The following is a 13,939-nucleotide window of genomic DNA, read 5'->3' as shown; positions in this document are numbered from 1 at the left end:
GCCATTCACTTGAAAGAAAAATAACTAAAATTCTGCAAAAGACAAAATACATACTTTGGCAATTAAAATAAAACAAAAGGAGAAAGATTCTGAAATTCTCAGTATGTTAACAGAAACCTCAGTCCCCAAAACATTTTGGTAAAAAATTTTATGAGTTTTATTTGTGTTTTTTTCATATATGATTGTTATAAACATAGAATCTGAAATACTTTTTCTCTATTTTATTTGAATTCTTGTAAGACATTATGCACACATCTTTTGTAACTCCTCAGTTTATTGATTCCAAATAGCTATACTTTAAACTATATTGTACATAATACTTTCAATGCATTTATAATATAGCAGCAAATAAAACAAATTTTTAGTTTCTTCTTCCTTTGGACACTAGGTGTATGCTGGTTTTGTGTATCTGACAGGTTATCTTCTTTATCCCCTCGTAACTTTGGATTTTATTGTCTGGTTTCAGCAAAGTCAACTGAAAAGAAAAGTTCTTGAAAATAGTTAGATTCTTATAAGTTTTCTAGAAATTGATGACTGAGTTGAATATAGACATCCTGTCAGCATGAAAACATTCCTTACTAGACTCCAAAAATTCCATACAAGAGATGTGGGAAAAGGGAGTAGATAAAAAGATGAAAGAGAGGAGGAGGCATGTACATACTCCTTAATAATACTCCAAGTTGGAGCTCACATCTTACATACCAAAGTAAATCAACAATCGGACACAAATGTGTAAGAAACCAGGCTTCATTAGTTCTGATGTTGATGGGACTGCTTATTGGGATTATTAGAACATTTTAGAATTAGTGCTGTAGCTTTAAAAATTTATTCTTTCCAATTTCATTGACACTTTTTGATACATTAAAACTTTTATTTCATCATACATGTAAGACAATGGAGAGAGATATTGCCCATGGTGGAAGTATTAACTGATAGGCTGAAAGAGGAAACTCAGATTTGTAAAAACACATAGAGGCAAATGCAGAACATCAGGATAGAGAGGGGAGTTCTCAGAAAACAGGTTTGGGAAGCATTATTACTTGAGACCATCTTGTACGCTAAAACTTTACAGGCATCCTAGAAAGACTGGACAAGTTCCCAAGAGAAATCCTTTGAGCATTTCACATGTAATTAGTATTGTTATGAGCGTGTCCTGATTATTGTCCTTCCACATGTTCAGGAGTTCAAGAAATGCATATGAACATTCAGATTCAAGACCCAGAGAATGGTTATGACAAGTTCAGAGTAATGAAGAATTCCAGGAGCTCAGTTTATTTATGTCTTCAAAGGATGATCTGAAGACATCCTTTGGAGGGGAAATATCTTTTCAGACTGCTATTTTGTCTAGTCCCAGGAAATGAGTGGAGGCTGAGTATAGAATTCAATTTTAAGTATTTTTTTTAAAGAAAAATATTAATTCAGAAGAGTTACCTTTTAAATCTTGCTTTAGTGGAACACCAGGATTCTTAGTCAGCCTGATACAATCCCAGATTTCTGTACATTGCTTTCTTATGATAATTTAAGTTAACTCCTAGAAAGATTTTCTGGAATGCTATTTTATAGAGCCCCTATGGTCTCTCAATTCTGCTTTCAAGACCACTGACCTAGCATGAAACATATTAGTTCTTAAGGGAGAATTACTAATCCCTCCTGAAAATCAGAAGTTGCATGCATTCCTCTTATGTGTTACCGAGTATAAGCTCAAAGGAAGTGTGCTATTTGTAGGGTTTTTTATTTGAAAATCCCCTTTCATCTTTTTGGAGTTCTTGACTGAATAAGGAGTGTTTTAAACAAAGGCTGTAACTATATTTCTCTTGGGGAGAATGCCATTAAGTGCTATGGAAGAGGCAGGATGTTTGGTTCTGCTCAGAAACCTTTAATTTCTTTGATCTGCCACTAATCTATTGCTTTATATTGGAAATATTTTGCATGTCAGATCATTATTCTGATACTCCGAGCCTTCTGTAGCCTCTCACAAACTTTCTGAATATAAGTATGCTTTATTTTTAATTTTACTTTCTGAGTGCACTGTGATTTCTGTACGGTCTTTTGTATTAGGGAAGATTTGCTGCATTGTATTTAATTGCTATATTCCATCAGAATGTGATTCTTAAAATCAACATATTGTCTCATGTTAGTCTAAGAATTGGAGTGCTTGTTTTGATTAATTGTATACTAACAGTGTCCTGACAGGTTACTCCAACAGGACTAAAATGTGAGTGACTGTCCACCTCCTACTAGGCTGCAAGAAGATAGAGAATTGTCTTCTAACACTCTTCCTAGAAAGCTTAGTTGTGTATCTTTCCTAGTTAGAACATGCAGTACATTCAAGAAATACATCTCACGATCACCTGAGATTTTAGGGGCACATGCAGTCTACACATAGACTCATTTCCTGTACAAGATGGGTAAAAACCAAAGCTCAGCTGCCCCTAATTCTTCTTCATTGACTGAACTTCTGAGTTTGTGTCCAACTGTTAATACTTTTCTTTAAAGTATTTCTGTCATAGTTATGTTTTGATAGGATTTCTAATACAGTGGTCAACTGAGAATATGTGTTGGCTTGTCTAAACAATTTTAATTTCTTTCTCTCACCTTTCTTAAAAACAATTCTTATTTTAGATCACTTACCCAATAACCCTATGATATGGAGATTTGATCATAAGTATTATGTTCTCACTATGAAGTGCCAATTTCATTAAACTCCCCCAAACCTGTCTTCTATGGTGGCTGTCATATTAAATAAGAAGGGAAAGTATTCTTACAGTAGTAACTTAGAGGAGACTCTCAAATGTCTTATGCTTTTGAAAAGAAGATATACTCCCTCAATTAAGTTAAGGCTGCTTTACTGGCTAAATAAGAATGTCTTCTGCATGACTTTTATGAAGCCTGGGGAATGGATTTTAGATATAATTTTTCTTCTGTTCTTATGGAAGTTTAACTGACTGCTTCTGCTGATCTGTAAACATATGTTTCATACCATGAGATGTGCAGTCTTCTTTTGAAGACTTAACCATTTGATGGGCATTGTGTCATAAGGCAAAAAATAAGCAGATGAGATGTGACATTCTTTTACTTATTCCCAAGTGATCTTTATTCCCAGAGTGTTTTCTTGAGTTTTCAGCTTTGTTTAGGAGAGATAATGTTTCACCTGCAACTACCTGTCTTTCTTTTCAGAGGAAGAGGTAACATTTCAACAAGAAAAAGATGAGCAACCTGTATCTTTCATTGTCTCATATACTTTAACAAGAGTAGTATTTTTGTAAGCATGACTGGACATCGTGAATTTTCTCTTCTGTCTCTTTCAGACTGCTTCAGCCATACATGGAAAAACCTTTTCACAAACAGTTGTGGTGCTGTGGGTTTTTTCTCAAATTACCTTATTACATCAACGAGGCAGTTGGTTTCCAAGTTTTCTTAATCCAGCGTATAGACATCTTCCTGTCAATAAATGTAAAATCCTTACCTCTTCTTACAGAGTATTAGCAATTTCAGAAAGTTCCTGTCTTTTTTCTTGATATGAGAGAGAAACACTTCTACCTCCTATATTTTCTAAAATGCCTATCATATTCTTTCAGTATCTTCTATGCGACCATTGAAGTGGGCCTGCTTTTAATAATCAGAAGTGTACTTCAAATTATATTGATGTAATTGATGAGGACATCTTCACACACACCGATACTGAGTACTGTGCAGAGGCATCCAGAAATAGCATTGCCTTTGGCAAAATGATCCTGAAGTACTTTTTTCGCAAAGTATTCCAAGACCTATCTCCAGGTAACTTGTGGTTGAGCTTAGAAGGATCTAAAATATGAGGTTTATGCAAACAAGTATTTGGGTGGGGAAAAAAGTTCCAATTACTGGAATACTTTGGGATTTGTTGTCCATATGAACATTCACCCCCCATCTGTGTTGCCTTTCCTCCATAGTATGTTAAGCATCTTGGATGAAAGAAGCTGAGGAAAAACAGTGCATTTGACCTGATATGTAATGGCTGAGTATATGTAATCAAAAAATCTCAGGCCCATGTAGTATGCACAGTTACTGAATGTATGAAAGTTTAGGGAAAGAAAAATCAAACACTTACCATGCTTCTCAAATGGGGACAGAGTTCCTGAGTAAGCTGCAGAAGCTGTGGTAAAATTTTCAACACCTGTACATAGAATGGAGTATGGAACAGATGCACTGAAGATCTGCAGTTCTTCTTTCAGCTGTAGTCCACTTGCTTTTCTGCTTGGAATATTTATGTTCCTCTTGCATCCATGCTTAAAGCGTTTTGACCTCCAGAGTCATGGGTAGCCTTGTATGCATCAAAACAATTTTGCTCCACGTGAAAGGTATAGGAATTCAGAGTAGAACAGTCATTGTTTGGTTCCTTTCATTTCTTTCCAGCTTCAGCACAGATCTGCTTGCTCTGCACTGTTCCGATTAATTGCTCTTTTGGCTTTGGTATTTTGTTATTTAAGTATTTTAATAATCATAGACAATTTGGAAGGAATTTGTGAAGCCATTTAGTCACTACCTTCCCAAAAAGAAAATTAGCTACATGTATACCCATTTTAAGAAACAATCAGATGATTAATTTTTTAGGGTTTCCAGTATTGGCTGTTTCAAAACTTCCCTAGGGAAAGTGAGTAGTTAGTTGTCCAGTGAACTTTTGTCAGTGTTTTAGAATATGTGTTACTTTCTTCAGGTAATTTGTTTCTGGTAGATAATTCTTTTTCCTACATAGTCTACTGTAAGTATTGTTCATATGAAGGGCATGTGGAAATTTTAAAAGTGCTTAATGAGGAGAACTGCATGTGTCATGACGTATGTGATTTGCAAGTCTTCTACATGTGGAATTTGCAAAATGAAGTCATCTATTTATGATGCAATAATTAATGAGACCTGTTTCAGAATCAGGTCACAAGACCATCTGCAGAAAAACTTTCTGTTTTGAAAGTGATGTGGTTGTGGTCTGAATACTTCAAATCAGTATTTATGGGATTCATAAACTCTGTCATAACTAAGCAGAAACCATTACCAAAAGTGTATGGAAATGATTTGTTCAGAGGCGGATTTACAACTGAAGTTTCATCTGGTAGTCAGAATATCCTTGAACCTCTCTTTGCTGGCTGGAGTATTGTAATTACTTCTGATCCCATCTAAGTAGTTTGTCTTTGCTCTCAAGGCATCACATACTATACCTTCACAAATTCCTCATTTGCCACTGATTCTTCATAGCATTAGTTTCTTGATCTCCTTCATCAGTCTGTCTGTAACTGGTAATCCACTTACGGTTATAACTCTCACAAGTCATGATTGTCACAGCCCTGGTTACTACTTGCATTGGTATTGTTGGTCTCTGTCTATCTCATTGCTAACCTCACTGGTGTGCAAGAAGGTATAATCAGTGTATGTGACAGAGGCAGACCTGTGAAAGTCTAAAGAATAGAACTATTATTACTGTCTAATGAGATGGCTCCTAACTAAATGGTCTTAGACTTGGAAGTACCAGAGTACGTCTGCTTTCATATTGCCTTCCTGCAGCCAAAAAATCTCTACTGCTCTTTCTTGTTATCATCTTTGATCATTATCATCTAGGGAAGATTTGGGCCATTCACATGTGTACTCAGCTATGTTTTTCCTAACATGCTTGTAGTAGATCTTAATAATCTCCAGTGTTTTAATTCTTAGGGAACAAGATCTTTTAGATCTATACAAGATTCTTTTGTCTCAGCGGCTGAAAAAAAAGGGCTAGGAATCCTTTGTATTTAAAGACTGTCTAAATCAGTAACTGACAATGCAACACTTTGCACCCTGGGGCAGCCCTGGATAGTTCGGTTATGTAGCAGTTATCAGAAAGCACCAGTGGTGTAGTGGTATCATGCAAGATTCCCATTCTTGTGACCCGGGTTCGATTCCCGGCTGGTGCAGCATAAAATAGTGATCTCCCATCATGGGCAGTGACTGCAGTCTTACAACTTCTAAATAATCAAACCACCCTGAACTGCCTCCAAAGTCTGGGGTTACATGACTGACAATGTCAGGTGCTGAAAGTAGTTGTCACTGTTTCATGTGGAGTTCAGTTTTTTGGTAGGGCTCTTACACCTCCTACAATATCTTTGAGAAATGCTTGTATGTGAATTTATGTAAATCAGTCAGTCATGGCTCTAAACATAGGGTCTTACAGGGTTGTGACATTGTTGAAGGCTCTAGGTCATATTTTGCATTTTGGAAAGGTCCTATTGAAGTTTCAGTTCTATTGGACTGAGTTCTGTCTCCATCAGATTGGTCAACTGCTTGGGAATCACAGTAAGTTGAGTCTACCCTATGGACAATCTCTTAATAAAGAAAGGGCAATTGTAATACATATATGTAATACATGGTATATGTTAGATACTGTTTATCAGGATGTATATGGGCAATGTTTTCTGTTCTCTTGCTTTGTGCTTCTGTGTTACTGCAATTTTGGGAAGGGAAATTAAATTGCACTGTCCTATAGGTTTTTCAAGGACTATATAGAAGATACTGCTGACTGTAAGACTGTATATTTAGGAACCAGCAGTTCACATGCAGTGAAAGTGGAATGTGCAGAGTGTGTGTGTGTGTGTGTGTGAGAAATCATTCATGAAGATTAGTCCTGGTGCAGTAAGAAATCTTTGGGTTTCGTAAGGTGAATTATGTTTCCTTCCTTTAACTGAGCAAATGATACCCTGTATTAAAGGATATGATCTTTGAGAGAAATATTCTCGCCACTAATGCAGCTAAGGAAACGTGTGATCAGTGCCAGCCTGTTGTGGGTTTGCAGAAGAAGTGTTGGAAACAGTGTTGTATATCCTGTGAAAATCCTTACAATACCATTTAGGTTTATCATTCTAATTCAGCAGATACTCGGTGGTAGTAAACAGTTTATTTTTCAGTGATCCTATTCTTCTACAAAGAAGCATTCCATTGAAGAATATTAAGTTCTAATGATACAGAGGTTGTATTCTGTCAAAGTAATATCAATGTTTACCTGTAGGTTTTTTGTATGTGATTCAGTTTGGTTTTTGCTGTGTAATCTGATAGTCTAATTGAATGGTATTTTAAGTTCACTTCTGTTAAACAGTTCACTTCTACTGAAAGTTGGTTTGTATGCAAATAAACTAAAATTGTTTTATGTGACCTAAGAATTCTACAAATAGCAACATACTAAGGAATTTGAATTCACCAGATGTATGACTAACCTGTGCCACCGCACTGGTATGAAGTAGCCTAGAGATGGCCATTTATTGTAAGATAGGTGAACTGAGACTGTGTGACCAAGTTCAACACCTTCAGATAAAAGTGCTGTTTTTGCCACTTTCTTCTCATCCAGCATTGATAGTTTTATATTATATTTGGGAAGAGGAGCCCAAGAAAGCTGGTTAATATTCAAGGATCACCTCCTTCAAGCTCAAGAGCAGTCCGTTCCAATGAATAAGAAGTCAGGAAATAATGCCAGGAGGCCTGCATGGATGAACAAGGAGCTCCCAGCAAAACTCAGACACAAAAAGGAAGCATACAGAAGGTGGAAGCAGAGACAAGTAACCTGATAGGAATACAGAGACATTGTCTGAGCATGCAGAGATGCAGTTAGGAAAGCCAAAGCCCAAATGGAATTGAATCTGGCAAGAGGTATCAAAGACAAGAAGGGCTCCTGCAAGTGCATAGATCACAAAGGAAGACTGGGGAAAATGTCGACCCAGTGCTGCATGAGGCAGGGAACCTGATGACACAGAAATGACATGGAAAAGGCTGAAGTACTGAATGCCTTCTTTTCTTCAGTCATTACTAGCAAGAGCCAGCCTTCAGGAATCCCAGGTCCCAGAGACCAGGGGAAACAGCTGGAGCAAGGAAGACATACCCTTGGTGGAAGATGATCAGGTCAGGGAATACTTAAGCAAACTGGACATAATGGGCCCTGATGGGACGCACCCAAGAGTGCTGAGGGATCTTGCTGATGTCATTGTGAGACCACTCTCAATAACCTTTGAGCAACTGGGAGAAGTGCCTGAGGACTGGAGGAAAGCAAATGTCACTCCTTTGTTGAAGAAAGGCAAGAAGGAGGACCCAGGAAACTACAGGCTAGTCATCCTCACCTCAATCCCTTGGAAGGTGATGGAGCAGCTAATCCTGGAAACCATTTTGCAGGCACATTTCACAAGGATGAGAAAGTCATCAGGAGTAGTCAGCATGGATTCACCAAAGGGACATCATGCTGGATCAGGTTGATAACCTTCTGTGGTGAAATAACTGGCCTGGTAGACAAGGGAAGAGCAGTGGATATTGTCCACCTAGACTTCAGTAAGGCTTTCGACACTGTCTCCCATTAAGATCCGCATAGACAAGCTGTTGATGTATGGGCTGGATGAGCAGACAGTGAGGTGGATTGAAAGCTGGCTGAATGGCCAAGCCCAGAAGGCAGTGCTCAGCATCACAAAGTCAAGTTGGAGGCCGGTAACTAGTGGCGTACCTCATGGGTCAATATTGGGTCCAGTCCTGTTTAACATCTTCATAAATGGTCTGGATGATGGGTCAAAGTGTACCCTCAGAAAGTTTGCTGATGACACCAAACTGGAAGGAGTGGCTGATATACCGGAGGGCTGTGCTGCCATCCAGAGGGACCTCAACAGGCTGGAGAAATGAGCTGAAAGGAACCTCATGAAGTTCAACAAGGAGGAGTGCAAAGTCCTGCATCTGGGGAGGAACAATGCCAGGCACCAATATATGCTGGGGGCCACCCAGCTGGAAAACAGCTTTGGCAGAAAAGGTCCTGGAGGTCCTGGTGGACACCAAATTGAACATGAGCCAGCAATGTGCCTTTGCCGCAAAGAAGGCCAATGGCATCCTGGGCTGCATTAGGAGGAGTGTTGCCAGCAGGTTAAGGGAGGTGATCCTTCCCCTCTGCTCAGCAGTGGTGAGGCCACACCTGGAGTACTGTGTCCAGTTCTGGGCTCCCCAGTAGAAGAGAGACATGGTCATAGTGGAGAGAGTCCAACAAAGGGCCATGAAGAAGGCAAAGAGACTGGAGCATCTCTCCTATGAGGAAAGGCTGAAAGAGCTGGGACTGTTCAGCCTGGAGAAGAGAAGGCTCAGGGAGGGTCTTAATAATGTATATAAATACCTGAAGGGAAGGTGCAAAGAGGATGGAGCCAGGTTTTTTTCAGTGATGCTTAGTGACAGGACCAGAGGCAATGGGCACAAATCAAAATACAGGAGGCTCCATATGAACATCAGGAAACACTTTTTCACTGTGAAGGTGGCTGAGCACTGGCACAGGTTGCCGATGCAGGTTGTGGATTCTCCATCCTTGTAGATATTCAAAAGCCATCTGGACACGGTCCTGGGCAACTGTCTCTAGGTGGCCTTGCTTGAGCAGGATAGTTGGACCAGATGACCTCCTGAAGTCCCTTCCAACCTCAGCCATTCTGTGATTCTATGATACAGGTTAACAGTAGAGATATATAGGAAAACAAAAAAATGGATACATATAATTGTTTGATTTCAGTGAACTATGAGGGCTTATACTCATGAATAAAGAGACTTTAAAAATTTGAGGAAGAGCCTGGTGTTTTCAGCATCAAAGTACAGGATGATAAAATACTGCTTTTGATTTTTAAATGTTTTAGCTTTACTTAATCAATAATGGGTTTTACTTTTAGTTTAGTTAATATACTTTATAAAAAGAAATGTAAAATTGGCTGGTTTTTTTCAACAGTTCAAGAAAAAAGAAGGCATATCAGTCAGAAGTCAAAACTATCTGCAAAAGCATGTGTAAGATTGAACAGCAAATAGAAAGACTAAACGAAGATCTCTGTAATGCTGAATTGTCCTACAGTGAAAAGAAAACAAAGTATGAGGACTTAAAAAAAAACAAAACTGCAGAAGAAATCTCTTACAAGGTATATTTTTTAGCCTAAATTAATTTTTTAGAGTGGAAGAATAGAAAATAATGATCTTTGCATCAGAGAATTATTGGGCAAGCAACCTAATATTAAAAAAATAATAATATAAAACTTATGATTCTAACTATGTATTTTAAAACATTTGAAAAATAGCAAATAACAGTAGTCTTTGGAAGAGAAAATAAATTGGTTACTAAATGGTCACAGGTTGTGGCAGGCTAAAAAGTAACCTTATAACATTAAATATTCTCAACCATACAAAGATTTTTTTATTCCTAGGTGATATAAAATTAATACTAACAAATAAGAATCTCATTCTTTATGTAACTAAATGATTAGAAGAATTCGTAAATCAATATAGTTTTATTTGATGCTAAATTTAACCATTGCAAATGAAATACTACATTAGAATAATTATTTAATTATCATTTTGATGTCATTAGTTATCTAGAATTGAAATTTTAGTTCATCCTTGTATAGAAGCTTTGCCATGACTATGCAGGCTTACAAGACTTACATGACACTTGTTTTTTTCACTTTACATTATTCTTAATGAATAATATTGTACATATGCATACAGCTTTTAGGGTCAGTGTGCCGGATTTTAGATTCAGCATTCAGAAATATGGAAAGAAAATATATGGGGAATTTCCAAGGGTCTTTTTATACCAGGGAGTTATAAATGCTGTTACATATTCTTCACTAGAGCTCTTCTACTGTATGTAAAGCATAGATTGCCTGGAAGGAAAGACTTTCAGAGTTTTCTTTTCTGTAAGAATTTTAGGATTTCCTAACTTGTAATCAGCAAAATTAATAACATTAATAGTATTTTCCTGGTTATAGTATGCATTGGCATATTAGGTACTCCACATGCTTCCTGCCTGCCTTTTCACCTACCTGCTTGCCAAAGGTAAAGGTGTGTCCAAGTACCAGATTCTACTTCTAAAAAGAAATGAGGAGTTATTGGATATGATTTTAGACAGAGCCAGTTAAAAAGCTTATAGAGCCAAGGTAAAAAATAGTAAAACATGAGCTAGACAACTTCGGAGCTTTTTTCAGAATGAATAGGAGTGAGTCAGTTTTGTGTTTGTTAAGGCCTTTTGTAAGACCAGGCGATATTCTCTTGGATCAAATTTATGTTCCTGGCAATATCTGAATTTGCACCATGTAGTTTTGTCCTAAAAATTGTCTTTTTTGTATATTATGCTGGTTTATAGCCATATGTTTTAATGCTAAATTTGTGTGACATTTTTGTCTTGTTTGTATATAGATTTGCCAAGCACCATTTTCTCCACATTCTCAGTGTTGTGTGCTGAAATACACAAATGGATGTTTAACTGTACAATCAGGATAATCTAGTATGATACTCCTTACAATTTAAATATTGAAGGGATACTAAATATTAGTCTGAGAAATTAGGATTTTAGAAGGGATTCAGGCAAAGCCCCTGCTTATATGCTGTCCTACATCCTATTTTTTGTGTGTCTTAATTTATATTTTCCCTTTAACCATTAAAAGTTAATTTAGAATTGATGAATTTTTCTTCCATGAATTTTACAGTCACAGTTTGGATTTTTGACATCCACAACATTCTGTGATAAGGACTTCAACAGCTTTGTCATGTGTTATGTGAAAAACTACTTTGTTTCTTTATTTTCTGCCTAGCATATACTATCTTCATGTAATGCCCTGGTTCTTATTTTCAAAGATGTCTTGGTCAGTCATTCCATATTCTCTTCCTGCATGTCACACATTACTTTGTAGGCTTTTATCATGTTCTTCCTCTTTTTCAAGCTGAAGACTCCTAGTCCGTTAACTTGTTTAATGAATGGAAGCTGTCCCATGTCTGTTATCCAGTTCTGTTTTCCAGTTATGTTATTATGGGGAAAAAGCATAGAGCATTCAATACGCAGATGCATCTTAGGCATATATAGTGTATATGAATAGTATATGAATATATATTTGAATTCTGGTTTGTTCTCTATTCCTTTTGTAATAGTACTTAACATTACATTTATTCTTTTAAATGCAGTGGAGCATTATATTCTTCGCAATCTTCTTCCTGTTTGATTACTAGGCAGCTCAGAATCCAGAATTATATAAAGTGAAGACTTTGTCCTAATGTACAAACATACATTAACCTTCATTGAATTTTGTCCTCTGTAAATAAGAAATCCAGCTGGTTTTACTAAGTCATCCCACAAAATCCCACATTTTCCATATGGTTTCTGAACAAATAGGAAGCCACAAGATCCAGCATGGATACTTGCAGGACCCCACTGTAACTGCCACTGTGAAAACTTGTAATTTATTTCTACTGTAGGTCTTCTGTCTTGAAATGCATCATATATTCATGTGAGGATTTTTATCCTTAACTCATGGGAATTTAATTAAGGAGTCATTCATATAATACTTCATCAAATACCATTTAGGAGTCCAAGTAGACTGTATCACCCAGATCTCCCTTCTCCACACACTTCTTAAGTCCTTCAGAAAACTGGTGAATCATGAGGCACTGCTTCCCAGTCATGCTGAGTTCTCCCTTGTGCATCAAATTTCCCTTGTGTCAGCTAATTCTTTTTTTCATGGTATGAGTTTGCTTCTTAGGGCTTTGAAGGTTTTATTTGCTTTGGAATTTGAGCTTTCTTTTCCCCTATCATATTCTGTTTTCTGTGTGCTTCATGGTAAGGCTGTCTTTAAGTGCTTCTGATCAACTGTTGGCCTTACATTGTCTCTAGCAGGCTTCCTATCAGATGTGTTTGGAAAAGGACTTGGTTTATGTCCCTTGCAGGTTTTTCCAAAAACTCTTATTTTAGCTTGCTTGATAGTATTTTTAGATTTAAATAGGCAAAGTTCATAATCTTTTCTGTTTTCCTCTTTTTAGACATAATTTCAACTTTTTTGTCTTGCTGCTGATAGATTCCTACCTGTTTAGTGGTGTTGATTTTCTTTTTGATATTTCCAAAGTGTCTGTCAAAACTTGCCTTGCATGTGCTTTGAGCCTCCAATATGGTATTTGTAAGTAATCTCCATCTGACTTGCAAGTATTTTACTCTTTTAGCTGTTCCTCATAAAGTTTTTAATAAACTCCTCTAATTTTTATGAAAAAAATAGGTTTTTTTAATTTGACTACAGTGTTCCTTTTTTGACTTTATTGTTCCTTAAGCTGTCTTCTCAAGTCATACTGTTAACATCATGGGCATGTAGTCAGTCAGAAATGTATCTCAAAGCTATACATTTATGGTTAGAGATGGAATTTCATTCTGTATGTGTTCTGGTTTACTTGTTGGCACAACTTAACTTCTACATGAAGCCATTACTAGTGGTCCTGCCTTCAGTGATAAGATTGCTTTCCAGCACCACTCAAGTTGCTTCAGTGACCTTGTTAAAGAATACGTCCATTCCTACCACTTGTGGAATGACCGTTCTGTCACCAGCTTTAAGTTAATATTGCTATATTTAGTCTTAGTTACCATAAATTAGCAAAAGCATTGTGTTTATAATAATTTAAAGCATACATATACACATCAAGACATACACAGGGAAGGTGACCAGTTGCAAGAGCTATTGCCAGGTAAAAGTGTGAACGGAGTGAACAGAAGCTAAGATACCTCTCTACCTAAGCAACAGTTGAATAGTCATGAATGTTGAATATGATCATATAAATGAAGGTGCAATTTGTAGTTGACTGCCTGGTCTCTGCTGATATTCTGTGAGAGCAATTACCCCCTGGTGTGTCTGAAAAAAGTGTCTGTCTGTAACCACCAGTTAAACTGTATCCTTGACCTACTGAATAGAGTGAAAAATATATTCATGCAATCACCAAGTGTTATCATTAGTCATTCAAAATGTTGCTGCATTTTGGAGAGTAGTCCAGATGCCACAGTTTGTCTAATAGACTCAGAGATTTGGATTAAAATAGACTATATGCATATGTGGACAAGGAGGTGTGAGGGGGAGGGCAGGGCCATGGGCACAAGTTGTTGCTTGGAATTGTCCATGGGGCAAATATATAAACTTTCATCTGG

At 37.1% G+C, this 13,939-nt stretch overlaps 1 protein-coding gene and 1 non-coding gene across 2 annotated transcripts in view; both read left to right on the top strand.

Annotated features, from left to right (window-relative positions):
- CCDC178 (coiled-coil domain containing 178) overlaps window positions 1-13,939 on the top strand; it is a 182,546-nt gene that overhangs the window by 25,258 nt on the left and 143,349 nt on the right. The window contains exon 11 of the mRNA XM_075706468.1: window positions 9,725-9,908. Coding sequence (XP_075562583.1) covers window positions 9,725-9,908 — 184 coding nt within the window. The remainder of the gene's footprint in view (window positions 1-9,724; window positions 9,909-13,939) is intronic.
- On the top strand, window positions 5,848-5,918 carry TRNAG-CCC (transfer RNA glycine (anticodon CCC)). The gene has a single exon. It is a non-coding gene; the product is annotated as a tRNA-Gly (tRNA).

The sequence above is a fragment of the Pelecanus crispus genome, chromosome 2 (assembly GCF_030463565.1).
Source record: "Pelecanus crispus isolate bPelCri1 chromosome 2, bPelCri1.pri, whole genome shotgun sequence".
Taxonomy (NCBI): Eukaryota; Metazoa; Chordata; class Aves; order Pelecaniformes; family Pelecanidae; genus Pelecanus; species Pelecanus crispus.
This window is presented reverse-complemented; position numbering and strand designations above follow the sequence as displayed.